The sequence below is a fragment of the Halichoeres trimaculatus genome, unplaced genomic scaffold (genome assembly GCF_033239565.1).
Source record: "Halichoeres trimaculatus isolate MK-OKI-2021-1 unplaced genomic scaffold, fHalTri1.1 fHalTri1_scaffold_1, whole genome shotgun sequence".
NCBI classification, from domain to species: Eukaryota; Metazoa; Chordata; class Actinopteri; order Labriformes; family Labridae; genus Halichoeres; species Halichoeres trimaculatus.
The window spans coordinates 41,477,870-41,490,070 of record NW_027437179.1 but is presented as its reverse complement, the minus strand read 5'-3'; the positions used below and the strand labels follow the sequence as shown (position 1 = coordinate 41,490,070).

The following is a 12,201-nucleotide window of genomic DNA, read 5'->3' as shown; positions in this document are numbered from 1 at the left end:
GTGTGAAAACATTGATTTGTACTTCTCCTGTTCTTTCAGCTCCAAAGTGGGACCGGGAGTTCAGGTTGGAAGTTGACGCAAGTCATGTGGGGGCGGGGGCAGTGTTGCTGCAGCCTGACGACCTGGGCGTGGATAGGCCTGTGTGTTTCTTTTCCAGGAAGTTTAACAAACATCAACTGAACTATTCTGTGATAGAGAAGGAGACACTGGCTCTAGTGTTAGCATTGCAACACTTCCATGTTTATGTCAGCTCTGGTCCAGTGGTGGTGTTTACAGACCATAACCCTCTAACATTTTTAAGTTCTTTACAGAGTCCAAACCGGAGGCTTGTACGTTGGGCTCTGTTCCTGCAGTCTTATAGTCTTAAAATCTGCCACATTAAGGGGCGGGACAACGTAGTTGCAGATGCGCTGTCCCGGGCTCCTCAGGAATGAGTTTGTGTTTATTTTTATTCCGCTCTGTCAGGGTTTCCTAGGCATTCCTTCCTGCTCTTAAATGCTTCCAGGATCCAGTTGCTGAGGAGGATGGGAGTGTCGAGGAGACCCCAGATGGATGCGGTGAGGTGTTTTTGTTTTTTTTTCCTGTGTTTTTGTCCTGCATTTTTCATAGGGTTAAACCACATGGGTTACATTACGGTTCCCTTTGGGACCCTGTCTTCATGAGGGGGGGTGTGACGGCCCATGAAGCCGTCCATGCTTGTGTGGCACTGTTGAGCTGCCCTGCTCTCTCTCATAGGTGACGTCTGGAGTAGGCGGAACATGCATGATGGAGCAACCCGAAACACCTGGCCAGTGTGAGGGTTGGGCCTCCTATTTCTTCGAGCCTGCAGGGGGAGATTGGGCTCTCTTGTGTGTGGACGTGGTCGTCGTTCTGGATGTCTCTGCGCGGCTGCGCCCGAGTAGCTCTGATTCCAGAAGAGATATTATGGACTTTTGCTTTTTAAATAATAAAAACAAACGTAAACCGGTTTAAACCTTGGAGTTGTCTCCTTCCTTTGGTGCGCCTGAGAGCCGGGCGTAACAGTATCTTCAGGTGTTGAAGTTGAAATGCAAACATGTAAATTATCTTTTATCTCTGAGTGTAAAATCTTTGAGGACCGACTCAGATGGAAAAGCAGGAAATCATTTCACGCCACTGCTTTTTATCGTCTGACCGATGCAGTGAAACCTTTTTCCAGAACTGACTTCAAGAGAAACACAAACTCGGCTCAGGACAGAGATAACACACACACACTGTGTGGAGAGCGTTACACACTGACACACACACCCGTCTGGCACATGTCCACCTGCTCCACATGCTCACGGCGACACATGGACTGTGCTCAGGTTGCACAATCGGCCTACCTGCTGCGGCCTCACACTTTGCCCTGAGAAAACACTCCAGCAGCTTCACACCTGGGAGGGGTGGCAGAGGTGACAGGTGTGTGAGGGAAAGTATTTCTGCTCGGAGAGGACGGTGCTCGCTGAGCTCAGTTAGTCTCCATTTTTATACCACACCACTCTAAATATCTCAGTGAATACCTGCTGGGAGGGATCAAAGCTGCTGATCAGACATGTCGTATGTTTAAGGTTAAAAACAGGATGATACTGTCGTTATTTTCCAAGTTAGACCACAACAACTCCAGGTCAAGGTTAATTTTTCATTCCTTCTATGCAAACCCTACAGACCTGATCCAGTCTACAGAGCCCCACAGCTCAGCATCGCCCCAACACTTCCTGTTTGTTCAGACTGAGGCGGTTTGGAGCACTGTTTTGGTTCGCCGGCTCTCGATGAGCGAAGGTGGCTTCACAAACCAAGTCCAACCAACAATAAGACATTTAGAGATATCCTTCTACACATTTCCTTTCTCCATCTTTTGCTCTTCATTTTAAAGTTTTAATAGAGTAGAATAGAATAGAATAGAATAGAATAGAATAGAATAGAATAGAAAATACTCTATTTATCCCTGAGGGGAAATTCAGGAGTCACAGCAGCATTTAAGCAAACAAAAGTAAGAAAGTGTATAGAAAGTGCAAAAATGTCCATAAGAAATTAGATGACGACATCCCGTCCACCACTCGTCCACCACTCTCCAGCCAGTCTCCACCTCCACAGGGTCCAGGACTGAGCCTCCCCAGTAGTCTGTTCAGTCTCTGTCTCCTGGATCCTGTCTGCTCACAGCAGGTGAAGCTCTTCCAATGTGGCGCCGGTGTCCGATGTCAGCTCCGTCGGCCACGTCCGTGAACAACACGATGCGGCTGGGTTAGCACGGCTAGCTCGTCCATCCCACTGGAGATAGATCCCACATTTCCAACAACGATGGATGGAAGGACAGGTCCACGTCGTCACTTCTTAGCTCACACCTGAGAACCAGCACGTCGTCCTCACCTCCTTCTCCTCACCTTGTGGGGAAACATCTGGCCTTGCACCAGCTAGCATTGACATGCTACAGGCTGCTAACAGCTGATTTCACATGTAAACAAAGCAGCCATGGTTACATGTAGGATCTCCAGACAAACACAGGAGAAAAGTAGTAAAAATATCACTGAAGACACAAAAAGTTTGGTGTCCATGACCAACAATGAGCCGTACAAAGTGATGATCCACTCCAAATACAGAGATGACGAAAAAAGAGACAAATAAAATTACAAGAAACGGACAAAGAAGAGAGAGCTGCTGCAACAGGCAGCTACTTGGGCAGCGCCAATGGAAGGTTTGGAAACAAAGTTTTATCGTTGATTTTTTATTATTATCATAAATGTTGATGGAATGTCGATGTTTTAGTGTCAGCCTTGGTTTGTTTTGTGATGGTTCCTCTAAGTTTGTCAAGCAGGTGAGTTTAGTCGTCCAATCGAGCTTTCTTCACCTGAGACACTGAGCCGGAGTGAAGCCCTATCTGAAGTCTTTAAACGTGTTATTCACATGTTCATCACTAGCTGGTTGGATTACTGTAAGTCTCTGTATCATAGTCTGGAGCTAGACTCTGTACATACATTCACTGGTTGATGCTCCAGCTCAAACCATGACGTCCAGTTCCCAGTTGGTCTTAAATCCTCAAAGGACTAAACTTAAATCTGGAGGCGACAGAGCTTTTTCTGTGGCAGGTCCCAGACTCTAGAAGAGCCCTGCATTAAATACCAGATCTGCACAAACACGGGACTTAAACTCTCTATCGTTCTGATGCCTGAAAAAAAAGTTTTGAGTGTTTCTTTTTTGTCTTAAAATAGATCAAATGAATATGATCGAGTTGCTTTGCGCCACCCTGTTGGCTATGGCTGCCTTTTGCAGCAGCTCTCTCTTCTTTGACCATTTGTTGTCATTTTTTCGTCTCTTTTTCGTCATCTTTTTATTTGTAGTGGATCATTACTTTGTTTGGCTCATTTGTTGGTCATGGACACCAAACTTTTTGTGTCTTCAGTGATATTTTTACTACTTTTTCTCCTGTGTTTGTCTGGAGATCCTACATGTAACCATGGCTGCATTGTTTACATGTGAAATCAGCTGTTAGCAGCCTGTAGCATGTCAATGCTAACTGGTGCTAGGCCGGATGTTTCCCCACAAGGTGAGGTGAAGGAGGTGAGGACGACGTGCTGGTTCTCAGGTGTGAGCTAAGAAGTGACGACATGGACCTGTCCTTCCATCCATCGTTATTGGGAGCAATAACGATGTTAGACATGGCTGACAGAGCTAACATCAGACACCAACGCCACATTGGAAGAGCTTCACCTGCTGTGAGCAGACAGGATCCAGGAGACAGAGACTTTGCAAAGACTCACCTCTGTAGACCGACTTTACCACAGGTTGACCTGAGGGTTTGTCTTAAATGATTAGTTGTGTGAGTGTTTTTACTGTGGCTTATACGTATTTTATTCATTTAATTATATATATTGTATTTAATTTTCTTGAGAATATTTGTATTTTGCTTGTTCAGCACTTTGGGCAGCCTGAGTGGTTTAAAATGTGCTTTATAAATAAATTTAACCCTGACTTTAGCATCTTTAAGCTAATATTTGTAATATTTGTCTTGCGCTACTTTAGTTTTATGGTGTCTCTTTCCCTAAATGTTCCTGCTTTGAGTTTTTTCATGATAAAATTAAAGTTTCAGCCAGAGTTTGTCTCTTTCTAATCTGAGCAGTGTGCATTTGTGTGTGTCTCGTCTGAACAGAACGACACAAACGTCCCAGCTCTCAGCTCTTCAATCTTTAATTACATCAATATTAAAAAAAGTGCTGCTTGGTAAAGAACATCTTTTTAAATCCTCAAAATTCAAAATGAACAAAGAAAAAATGACAAAAAATAATTTATGATACAATAACAAAAATATTTACACTTTAATAGAAAAAAAAATCTATACAATATTATAACCAGAGAAAATAAAACAAGGTTACAGGCCAGACTGCAGCCAGGTGGAGGTAGGTTTCATCATGCTAACAAATAAAAAACATCACCCCAGCTGTCCCGGGAAAACCTCCGAGTCTGTTCCGTCAAAAATGAGCAAAAAGTCTGAAAAGAGTGGAGGTTTTACCGGGACAGCCACGTCAAAGGAAACAAGGAGTCCTGAACAGAAAACATTTCAAGGCAGAACAGGTTTTTACCATTTCAACACCAAAACACCTCCAGGCTCTGTTCAAGTACAGCCAGGCTGAAGAGGAAGAACGACGAGGGTGAAACAGCGACAGGATGACACAGATCTACACGTTTTCATCACTAACAGCACGTTACAGGATAAAATCAGCCTCAGACGCCTGGAGGTGCGACCAACAGGCTCCTGGAGAGCGTCACTCTGCGCCATTCTGCATCCCTCTCAACCAAACAGCTTATCTGGGAACAAAACGGCACCAGAGACGAGTTTCCATCCATAAAAAAAGGGGAAATTCTTCCTAAATGAGCTCATAATGTAAAATATACATGGTTTAAATCATTTTCTACCATCATCATGATCATCATACAGGCGCCTTTCAGCTCAGTCAGCATCTCATTCGTGGAAGATTGGTTTGAGCAGGTGAATGCGAAGCAGATTGGCGTTCACAGAATCACAACAACATCATCCGTCTGATTCTGCGCGTAGAAAAACTAAATGTCACAGCTTCCTCCAACCACAACCTTTAAATAAAACCTCCGACGTGCGAACGCTTTCTCCGACTTTGGCTGATTTGCTACTCTGCGCGGCTCGCGGCTCAGCCCGCCTCCCGCGTCGCCCCTCCTCAGAACCTGAATGCTGTTTCTTATGGCTACTCTTTAGCTTTAACGGGTAAAACACACACACAGTTACACACTCACACACTCTGAGGGGGGCGACGCGGTGGCGGCGGCGAGCTCAGCCTCAGGCCGCGCTCTGGGGTTCGTACAGTATCAAACCTGGTCTCTACAGTACTGTCTTTGACACGTTAACCTGATAACAGAGTGGTGTTGGGCCCGAGGGTCCGCCTGAAGTCACACGGGGCTGGACACGCGCGGAAAACCTCTCGACTTGGCGGGAAAACATCAGATTTGGAATTGAGAGGACTCACGGGGCGGATAACGTGAAGCCAGCATCGCAGGCGGTCAGCGTGGAGGGATCACTGGTTAGTATGGCTATAAGACGTCCTGAAAGCACAAGATTCAAGTTTCGTTCATCTACTGAGCGGCTCTGGCTTCACGTTATTCGGCCGTTTGGCGTCACAAACGTACGGGATGACGTGAGGGATTCAGCGTGCGTCCAGCCCGACTTAAATATAAAAAATCTGCTCTCCAACCTCGTTTCGTCTTAAAACTCCTACTCTACAACAGTCAGCAGTCAAGGCATGAGAATGATCTGAGGCAATGAGTGTGTTACATGAGTCTGTACAGTCCAGGCGGCGTTTTCTGGCGCCGTGAAGTCCTTGAAATGTCTGGAGAAGTTGTGCGCTCCTTTCAGCATGACGCCACCTCTTCTACCTCCCTGTCCGTTTTGTACAAAGTCTCAAATCGTCTTCACGCAGCTAAAGCGGTGGCCTGCGATTGGTCCGTTAGCTGCGGAGCTGCTCCAGCCGCGCCTTCAGCTCCTCCTGCTTGGCGCGGAGCCGCTCCCGCTTGGACTGCAGCCTGTGGCCTTCGTCCTCCAGGCCGTAGATGCAGTCCCGCGCCTTCTTCAGGATCACCACCTTGGACGCCTTGTCGTTGTGCGACAGCTCGGGGACGTTGTCCCGCAGGCGCATGAAGCAGTTCTTCAGCTCGTTCCGCCGCTGCCGCTCCATCACGTTGTGCGTCCTCCTCCTCTCCTCCTCGTCTTCTGTCTCCGTCGAGTTCCTGGACGAGTGGTGGTGGTGGTGGTACCGTGACGAGGAGGAGGAGGATGAGGAAGACGAGCTGCGGGAGGAAGAGGAGTAGTGGAAGCGGGATGAGCCATCGCCGCCTCTCGAGCGTTTGTTGGATGAAGGTGGCGGCGAGGCGGGGCATGGCGCGGCGTAGTTGTGCTGCAGCTGGATCTCGAAGTTGTGGCGCTGGAGAGCTCGCTGCTCCTCTTCCTCCTTCTGGCGGGCGGACAGGTCGGCCAATGAGGGCAGGGGGGAGGGGCTGGAGGGGCAGCGCACCACGGTGACCACGTCGATCTCTTCCTCTGTGGGGAGGAGACAGAGAGGAGAAAGGTCAGGTGAGTTTTCTGCTGCGACCTTGTTTTTCTGACCCGTTCTGAAACTGAATCTGAGGTTTGGTGACGTCATGACATTTCAGAGGAGCGCTGACACCAAAAACACGAGTGTGGGCACTGTACACATGTGGGCTCGGCTTACACACACACACACACACACACGGAGTAGTAAAGACTCTTCCTGTCACTGTAAACAGACGCCGTTTGACGTCTCTGCTCGATAAAATCAAAGTTTCATCCTCTGGGATTTTAATCCGAGCATGAAAAGTTATTATCTGCACATAAAATTTGTTTGTTTGTAAAAATAAGAGAAAGAAACTTTTAAAAAAGCTGAAAAAAAAAGTTGAATTCTTCCTATTTTTAGCCGTGACTAATCCTGACGAGATAATTCAATCAGCCTCTTCTTCTCTGGTTTATAAAGCGCAGGATGCCACAGGGCGAAAGTCGTTGCGATGACTCATTAGGTGGTAATGGATGGTGCTTCATAACATGACTCACACACACACACACACACACACATTTACAGTCGATTCCCTCTCTTAAAACCCTCTCATCTCTTGTGTCAGTCATCAGCTACACCCCGCCCACGCTCAGACTTCATCCTCACGTCGTAAAGCGCTCCCGCAGATTACAGGTGGGCGGCTGGCGTGCAGATAAGGCGAGTTCAAAGGACGCGCTGGGGCTCGGTGCCACTAAACATTAACGGTGAATTATCAATGAAATCCGCGGGAAGGAGCTCGGGGTGAGGAGTGTTTACGCTGATAAGCTGCAGGAGAGCAAGGTCGGATCTGGTTATCGGGACGGAAACGTCCATAAAAGAAGCAGGAATGTTTACGAGCTGACTTTCTGTTATTGGATTAAAAATCAGCAGGTTCTCACCTTCGGTTCCTGAGCTGAAGTTAAAGATTGACACGCCCGTTAAAGTAAAATAGATCCTAAAAGTTTGGATCACTAGTCGCCAAGCCACATGTGCACAAAAGAAGAAGAAACGTGCATGAAAATGTTAAAAAGTCTCACCTGAGTCACTGGAGGAGTACGTGGACAGCTCGCCTCCCGTGGAGCCGTAGTCTGACGTAGCCTCGTTGGTCTCCTGCGTGTCCATCAGGTTCTGGCAGTCCAGCGTGGACCCAGCGATCTCCTCAAAGATGCTGTCGTTGATCTCCGACAGCAGCGGGCTGGTGCCCAGCATGGTGGACACCAGCTTCTCCTCCAGACTCTTGTCCACGGCGAGGCAGCGCCACAGACAGTCCTCGCCGCTCTCCTCCAGAGGGGAGCACGGCTGGACGGGCTCGCCCTCCTTCTCTGCAGCGTCGGAGTGGAAGAAGTCGTAGTTCCAGTTGAGCTGCATGTCGCGGTCCTCCAGGAGGAGCTCCGACACGAAGCTCAGCTGGTCCTCTTTGGACAGGGGCTTGCTGCTGCCCACCTCGGCCTTCATCGGAGGGGACTGTGGGGGGGTCGGCAGGGACTGGAGGTCCTTCATCAAACTCTGGCAGAACTCATCGTCAAACAGCAGCGGCTCAGAGTAAAGCCAGTCCTGCGACTGAGCGAAGCTTTGCAACATTTTTCTTGTAGGATCTGTGAGAAAAACAACAAAAACCACCAAAAAATAAATAAACAAGCGAGGTAGGTGAAGTTAGATCCACAGAAGAGACGCCAGTAGTGTGTGTGAGCAGCAGCGCCGTGTCAGGGCTGAGTGGGTAAATCCCCGCTGAAGCAGCGACACGTGGTGTAGTGAAAGTTTAAACCGGTCTCTCCTCACTGAGAGCCCAAAAGGCAGAGAGCCACCTTTTATGTGTGTTTACATCACTAAGGCTCCGCCCACAACGCTCCCCGAGGCGTAAATTACCCCCAAGACTTAGCACCCCCCCCCCTCCCCATGACATCACAGGAACAGCTGGGAGAGAGTGGGACAGAAACTTTACACCTCTTTCCACAATTTGCATTTTTCCTCTTCAGAAACTTCATCAAACTGTGTAAAGGAGGAGCCGGCTGCCTGCTGAGGAGAAAGTTCCCGGCTTTTGTTTGACTTCTTTTTGTTAGGCAACACTTTACACCTCTGCTACCAGCTCACGACGACTTCTTTTCAGGAATAAAACCTAGTTTACACAGCAAGAGTCAGGGAAGTAAATCATCCTAAAAGCCCTGAGGAGATCCCTGTAACAACACCAACCAGCCAGGACATGCAGCTTCTCCTCAGGCTGGAGCAAATCTCATCAAAGTTATGAATTAATAAGCAGGTATGAAGCGTAACAGTGTAAAATACCCAGCTTTAACCTCAAGTCAACAAACAGAAAGGAAGCCAGAGCTTGTGAGGGGGAAATCCTCCAATAATCAGGCTCTCATGCTCCTATATGTGAATGTATAGCAGTCTGTGTGTGGGAACAAAGCAGCAGTGTGTGAGCTGCAGACGGACCCAGACTCAGGCAGGGAGACTTTAAACACAACTTAAATACTTCTCTGTTGCAGGACAGTGAAATTAAATCATTAACAGTGTTTATTTTGACTCATTTCCAGCTTTTGCAGAAATGAATGGGTGCTTTTTTTCCTTTTTAAAGGACCTGCGGCTGAGTACAGAGTGTGCACATGTGAGTTCACAGTCAGGAATAGTGAAAATGTCATTTTAGTAAATCAGCTTTTGAGTAGATATTTGATTTAAAGTCGTGTTAAATGTAATTTTATGGTTGTTTAAGATTAAATTTGATTTTTTATAAAAATTGAACATTGTGTACACTGATTTAACTAAATTAAATAAATGTCACAAATATAGACAGTGCATGAAGATGTGTTTTTAAGCTATACTAATGCAAAAGAAGGGTGAAGGTGTAATTTCCGTGCATGAAAAGCTCAAAGTCCGCATTGTTTCAGAGGTTGACCTGCTCTTCGGGTCATTTAAACCCCGCATGGGTTGGAGCAACTCCGGCTCCCCACGTGAAAACCGGCTTTCTCCATTTTTTAACCACTTTACTCAACAAAAAACTCGAAAACATGCTTTAAAAATGCACAAAAACTCTAATTAACGACACAGAATGAGGTGACTTAAACGCCTCATTCTGCATCATGTAACCCCAATTCACCCGAATGCACCAAGTTACCTTCAGCTGTCCTTAGAGAAGACGAGAGGAGTCAAAGTGAAGAAAAATCGAGAAGGCGTCCGAAATATCCGATAAAGTCCAAAGCGTGGGGTGAAACACTACAACTGAGTGTCTGCGTGGGGTTTTCTGCGTGTGAAATTAAAGTGAGAGCACGGCAGCATGGTGTTTATCTCCTGTCTTTCTCCTTTCTCCTTCTTCTCCTCCGCTACGAGCAGACAGAGTAGGTGTGGCTGTCGGGGTCGCTCGGTTTATAAGTACGGCGACTCGGCCGTGCTCTTCCGCTGCCACCAAAATCGCGCCAAAATGTTAAAACCACTCAATTTCACTCCCTGACACCCACATGTATTGTTAATATATTCAAATTAACGTCCTGTTTCTTATAAATCAAGGCGTGAAATAGAAGGTGAAAGCGTTTTACAGAAATTTCGCCGTGAAGTCAGGGTCTATGTTGTCTTCTCGGCGGAGGGATACAGAGAAGGCAGGGATTCCAGGAAAATGGTGGCGGGTAAAAGTTGGGACAGAACACACGTGGATTGTGCTGAGATGCCGGGTGTCTCACTGCCTGTCTGTCTGCCTGTCTGTCCGTCTTGAATCAGGATGTTCATTTGAGCCTAGAGCCGCACTACAACACTAATATTAAACAGTTAAATATTAATTTCGAGTTAAAATAAACAAAAAATGCTTTGGTTTGTGTTACATTCAGGGTCATTTGTGCATTTTATGTTTTTTTTCTGATCCGAAAACTACTTCTCACACTGATTACAGCCGGTACAGTAATGCTTAATGGTATTTTTACAGCATGTTAAAAGGTTGTGTGTGCTTTGTGTGTAACACAGCAGAGAGACAGGCTGGCAGGCAGACAGACGGGATGCTTTCAAAGCCACGTTGTCCTCGAATTCCAACTCCTCTTGCAGGAGTGTTTCACCATCCATCCATTTAACCCCAGCTCCTCCTCCTCCTCCTCCTCCTCCTCCACCTCCCACTGCTACTACTACAACCATAAACCATCTGAAACGGTCACCTACAAAACAAAACAACACTTAAAGCGTATGCAGAGTTGAATTATCTCAGATTTCTGCCTGAATTAAATCCCTGCATTGATGGCTTCAAAATGCAAAGTACAGCAAAGTTTGTAAAATAAATAAATAAAAAAAAATTAAAAAAATAAATAAAATATTTCTCTGATTTTTTTGCACTTTTATGCACAAACATGACTCCAATAAAACCTTAAAATCACATTTTTCTCGAAAAAAAAATATCGCACAAAATGCAAATGAGTTAATTAATTACTGTAATTACTGGTTTAAGGAGTATGCATTAGGATGAATGAACTCTAAGCAGCTCCTGCACAGATACCGCAGCCCTCCCTCTTCCTCCTTCTTCCTCCTCCTCAGCCTCTTGTAGCTCCTCTCGTGCACTGCACGTTACATAAGGGACAAGGATTCGCCGGTACACGTGCAGGAGCACCGGCCAATCAGAGCACGAGCCAGCTCGGTTCACGTGAGTTCTCGGCAAGGCGTCTTGTAACAGGAGCTCACAGTCTTTGCATCTACAACTGTCCTACATGCATGATTCATACACACACATGCCTTTAATGTGGCGTTTACGCATGTCCAGTTGGTGGTCAGATGGAGTCATATTTACAAATGTAGGCTGCAGGAACAAACACACTGTTCTTTACATTTAAAATGAGTTTCTGCATCAGTAATCTCAGTTTATCCCAGTTAAAGTCTCCACACATGTAAATAAACAATCCCCTTTGTGTGTTATTGGTGCATGCATTCTGTACTTTAAAGATAATGGCAGCTTTGTTTGCACTCCATCATATGGAAACTGGTCTCCCTGACCCTAAATGCTCCCTCCACATCTCCACAAACGCAGAGCCGGACGCTGCAGAAATCTCAACATCAGAAAAAAAAAATAAACCTGAGTATTTAGAGTGAGCTGCTCCACATTGGGATTTACCCCCGTGTGTTTATGAGCGGAGCAGCTGATGTAGGGCGGATCACAGCAGCAGAGCAGAACAGAACATTTTGCTCCAACAGCAGTAGACACAAAGAGGAGGAGAGGGGAGGAGGAGGAGGAGGGAGGAGGGAGGAGGGGGTCGTGCAGGGAATAAGTGGGTTAATGTGCCACCTACAGGCCGACTGGCAGACTGACTGAGTGGCCTGGTTTCTGCAGTGGATACCAACCCCAGGCTGGCAGAGTGACTCACTGGTTGAGTTCATGACTAACTGGTTAATTCTGGGGTTTCTGTAAAGATCTGCATGAACACTGATTCCCAAAACATCCGCTTTAGATCATGAGATACATTTTTAATCATTTAACTGTTTACACACTGCACGCTTTAAAGTTACCTCCCAGATTTTTCCCAACCCTTACTGTCATTCAGTCAGTTAATGTCAAACAGTTTGAGCTTTATTTTTTTGTCAGAATTATTCCTGTTTTGTTTTTCTCTGCTTTAGCAGTTAATGTGTTGGACGTGGCCTAAACACAAAGAGACATTTTGGGATCAGATTTCAG

The 12,201-nt window shown here is 46.4% G+C and overlaps 1 protein-coding gene across 1 annotated transcript; it reads right to left on the bottom strand.

The window, feature by feature from the left end:
- Nucleotides 1-4,186: 4,186 nt before the first annotated feature.
- On the bottom strand, nt 4,187-9,916 carry mych (myelocytomatosis oncogene homolog). Its single transcript, XM_074679320.1, has 3 exons — nt 9,679-9,916; nt 7,604-8,161; nt 4,187-6,556 (listed from the first exon to the last, which is right to left on the bottom strand). Exons 2-3 carry the CDS (start codon nt 8,145-8,147, stop codon nt 5,967-5,969), a joined length of 1,134 nt encoding a protein of 377 aa, XP_074535421.1. The 5' UTR covers nt 8,148-8,161; nt 9,679-9,916; the 3' UTR covers nt 4,187-5,966.
- Between the last annotated feature and the right edge of the window lie 2,285 nt (nt 9,917-12,201).

Bases quoted from the DNA above. Each gene is read 5' to 3' on its own strand.
- mych (XM_074679320.1), bottom strand. From the start codon at position 8,147: ATGTTGCAAAGCTTCGCTCAGTCGCAGGACTGGCTTTACTCTGAGCCG. The intron at 6,557-7,603 runs GTGAGACTTTTT...TCCTCCCCACAG, and splicing joins GTACTCCTCCAGTGACTCAG to AGGAAGAGATCGACGTGGTC.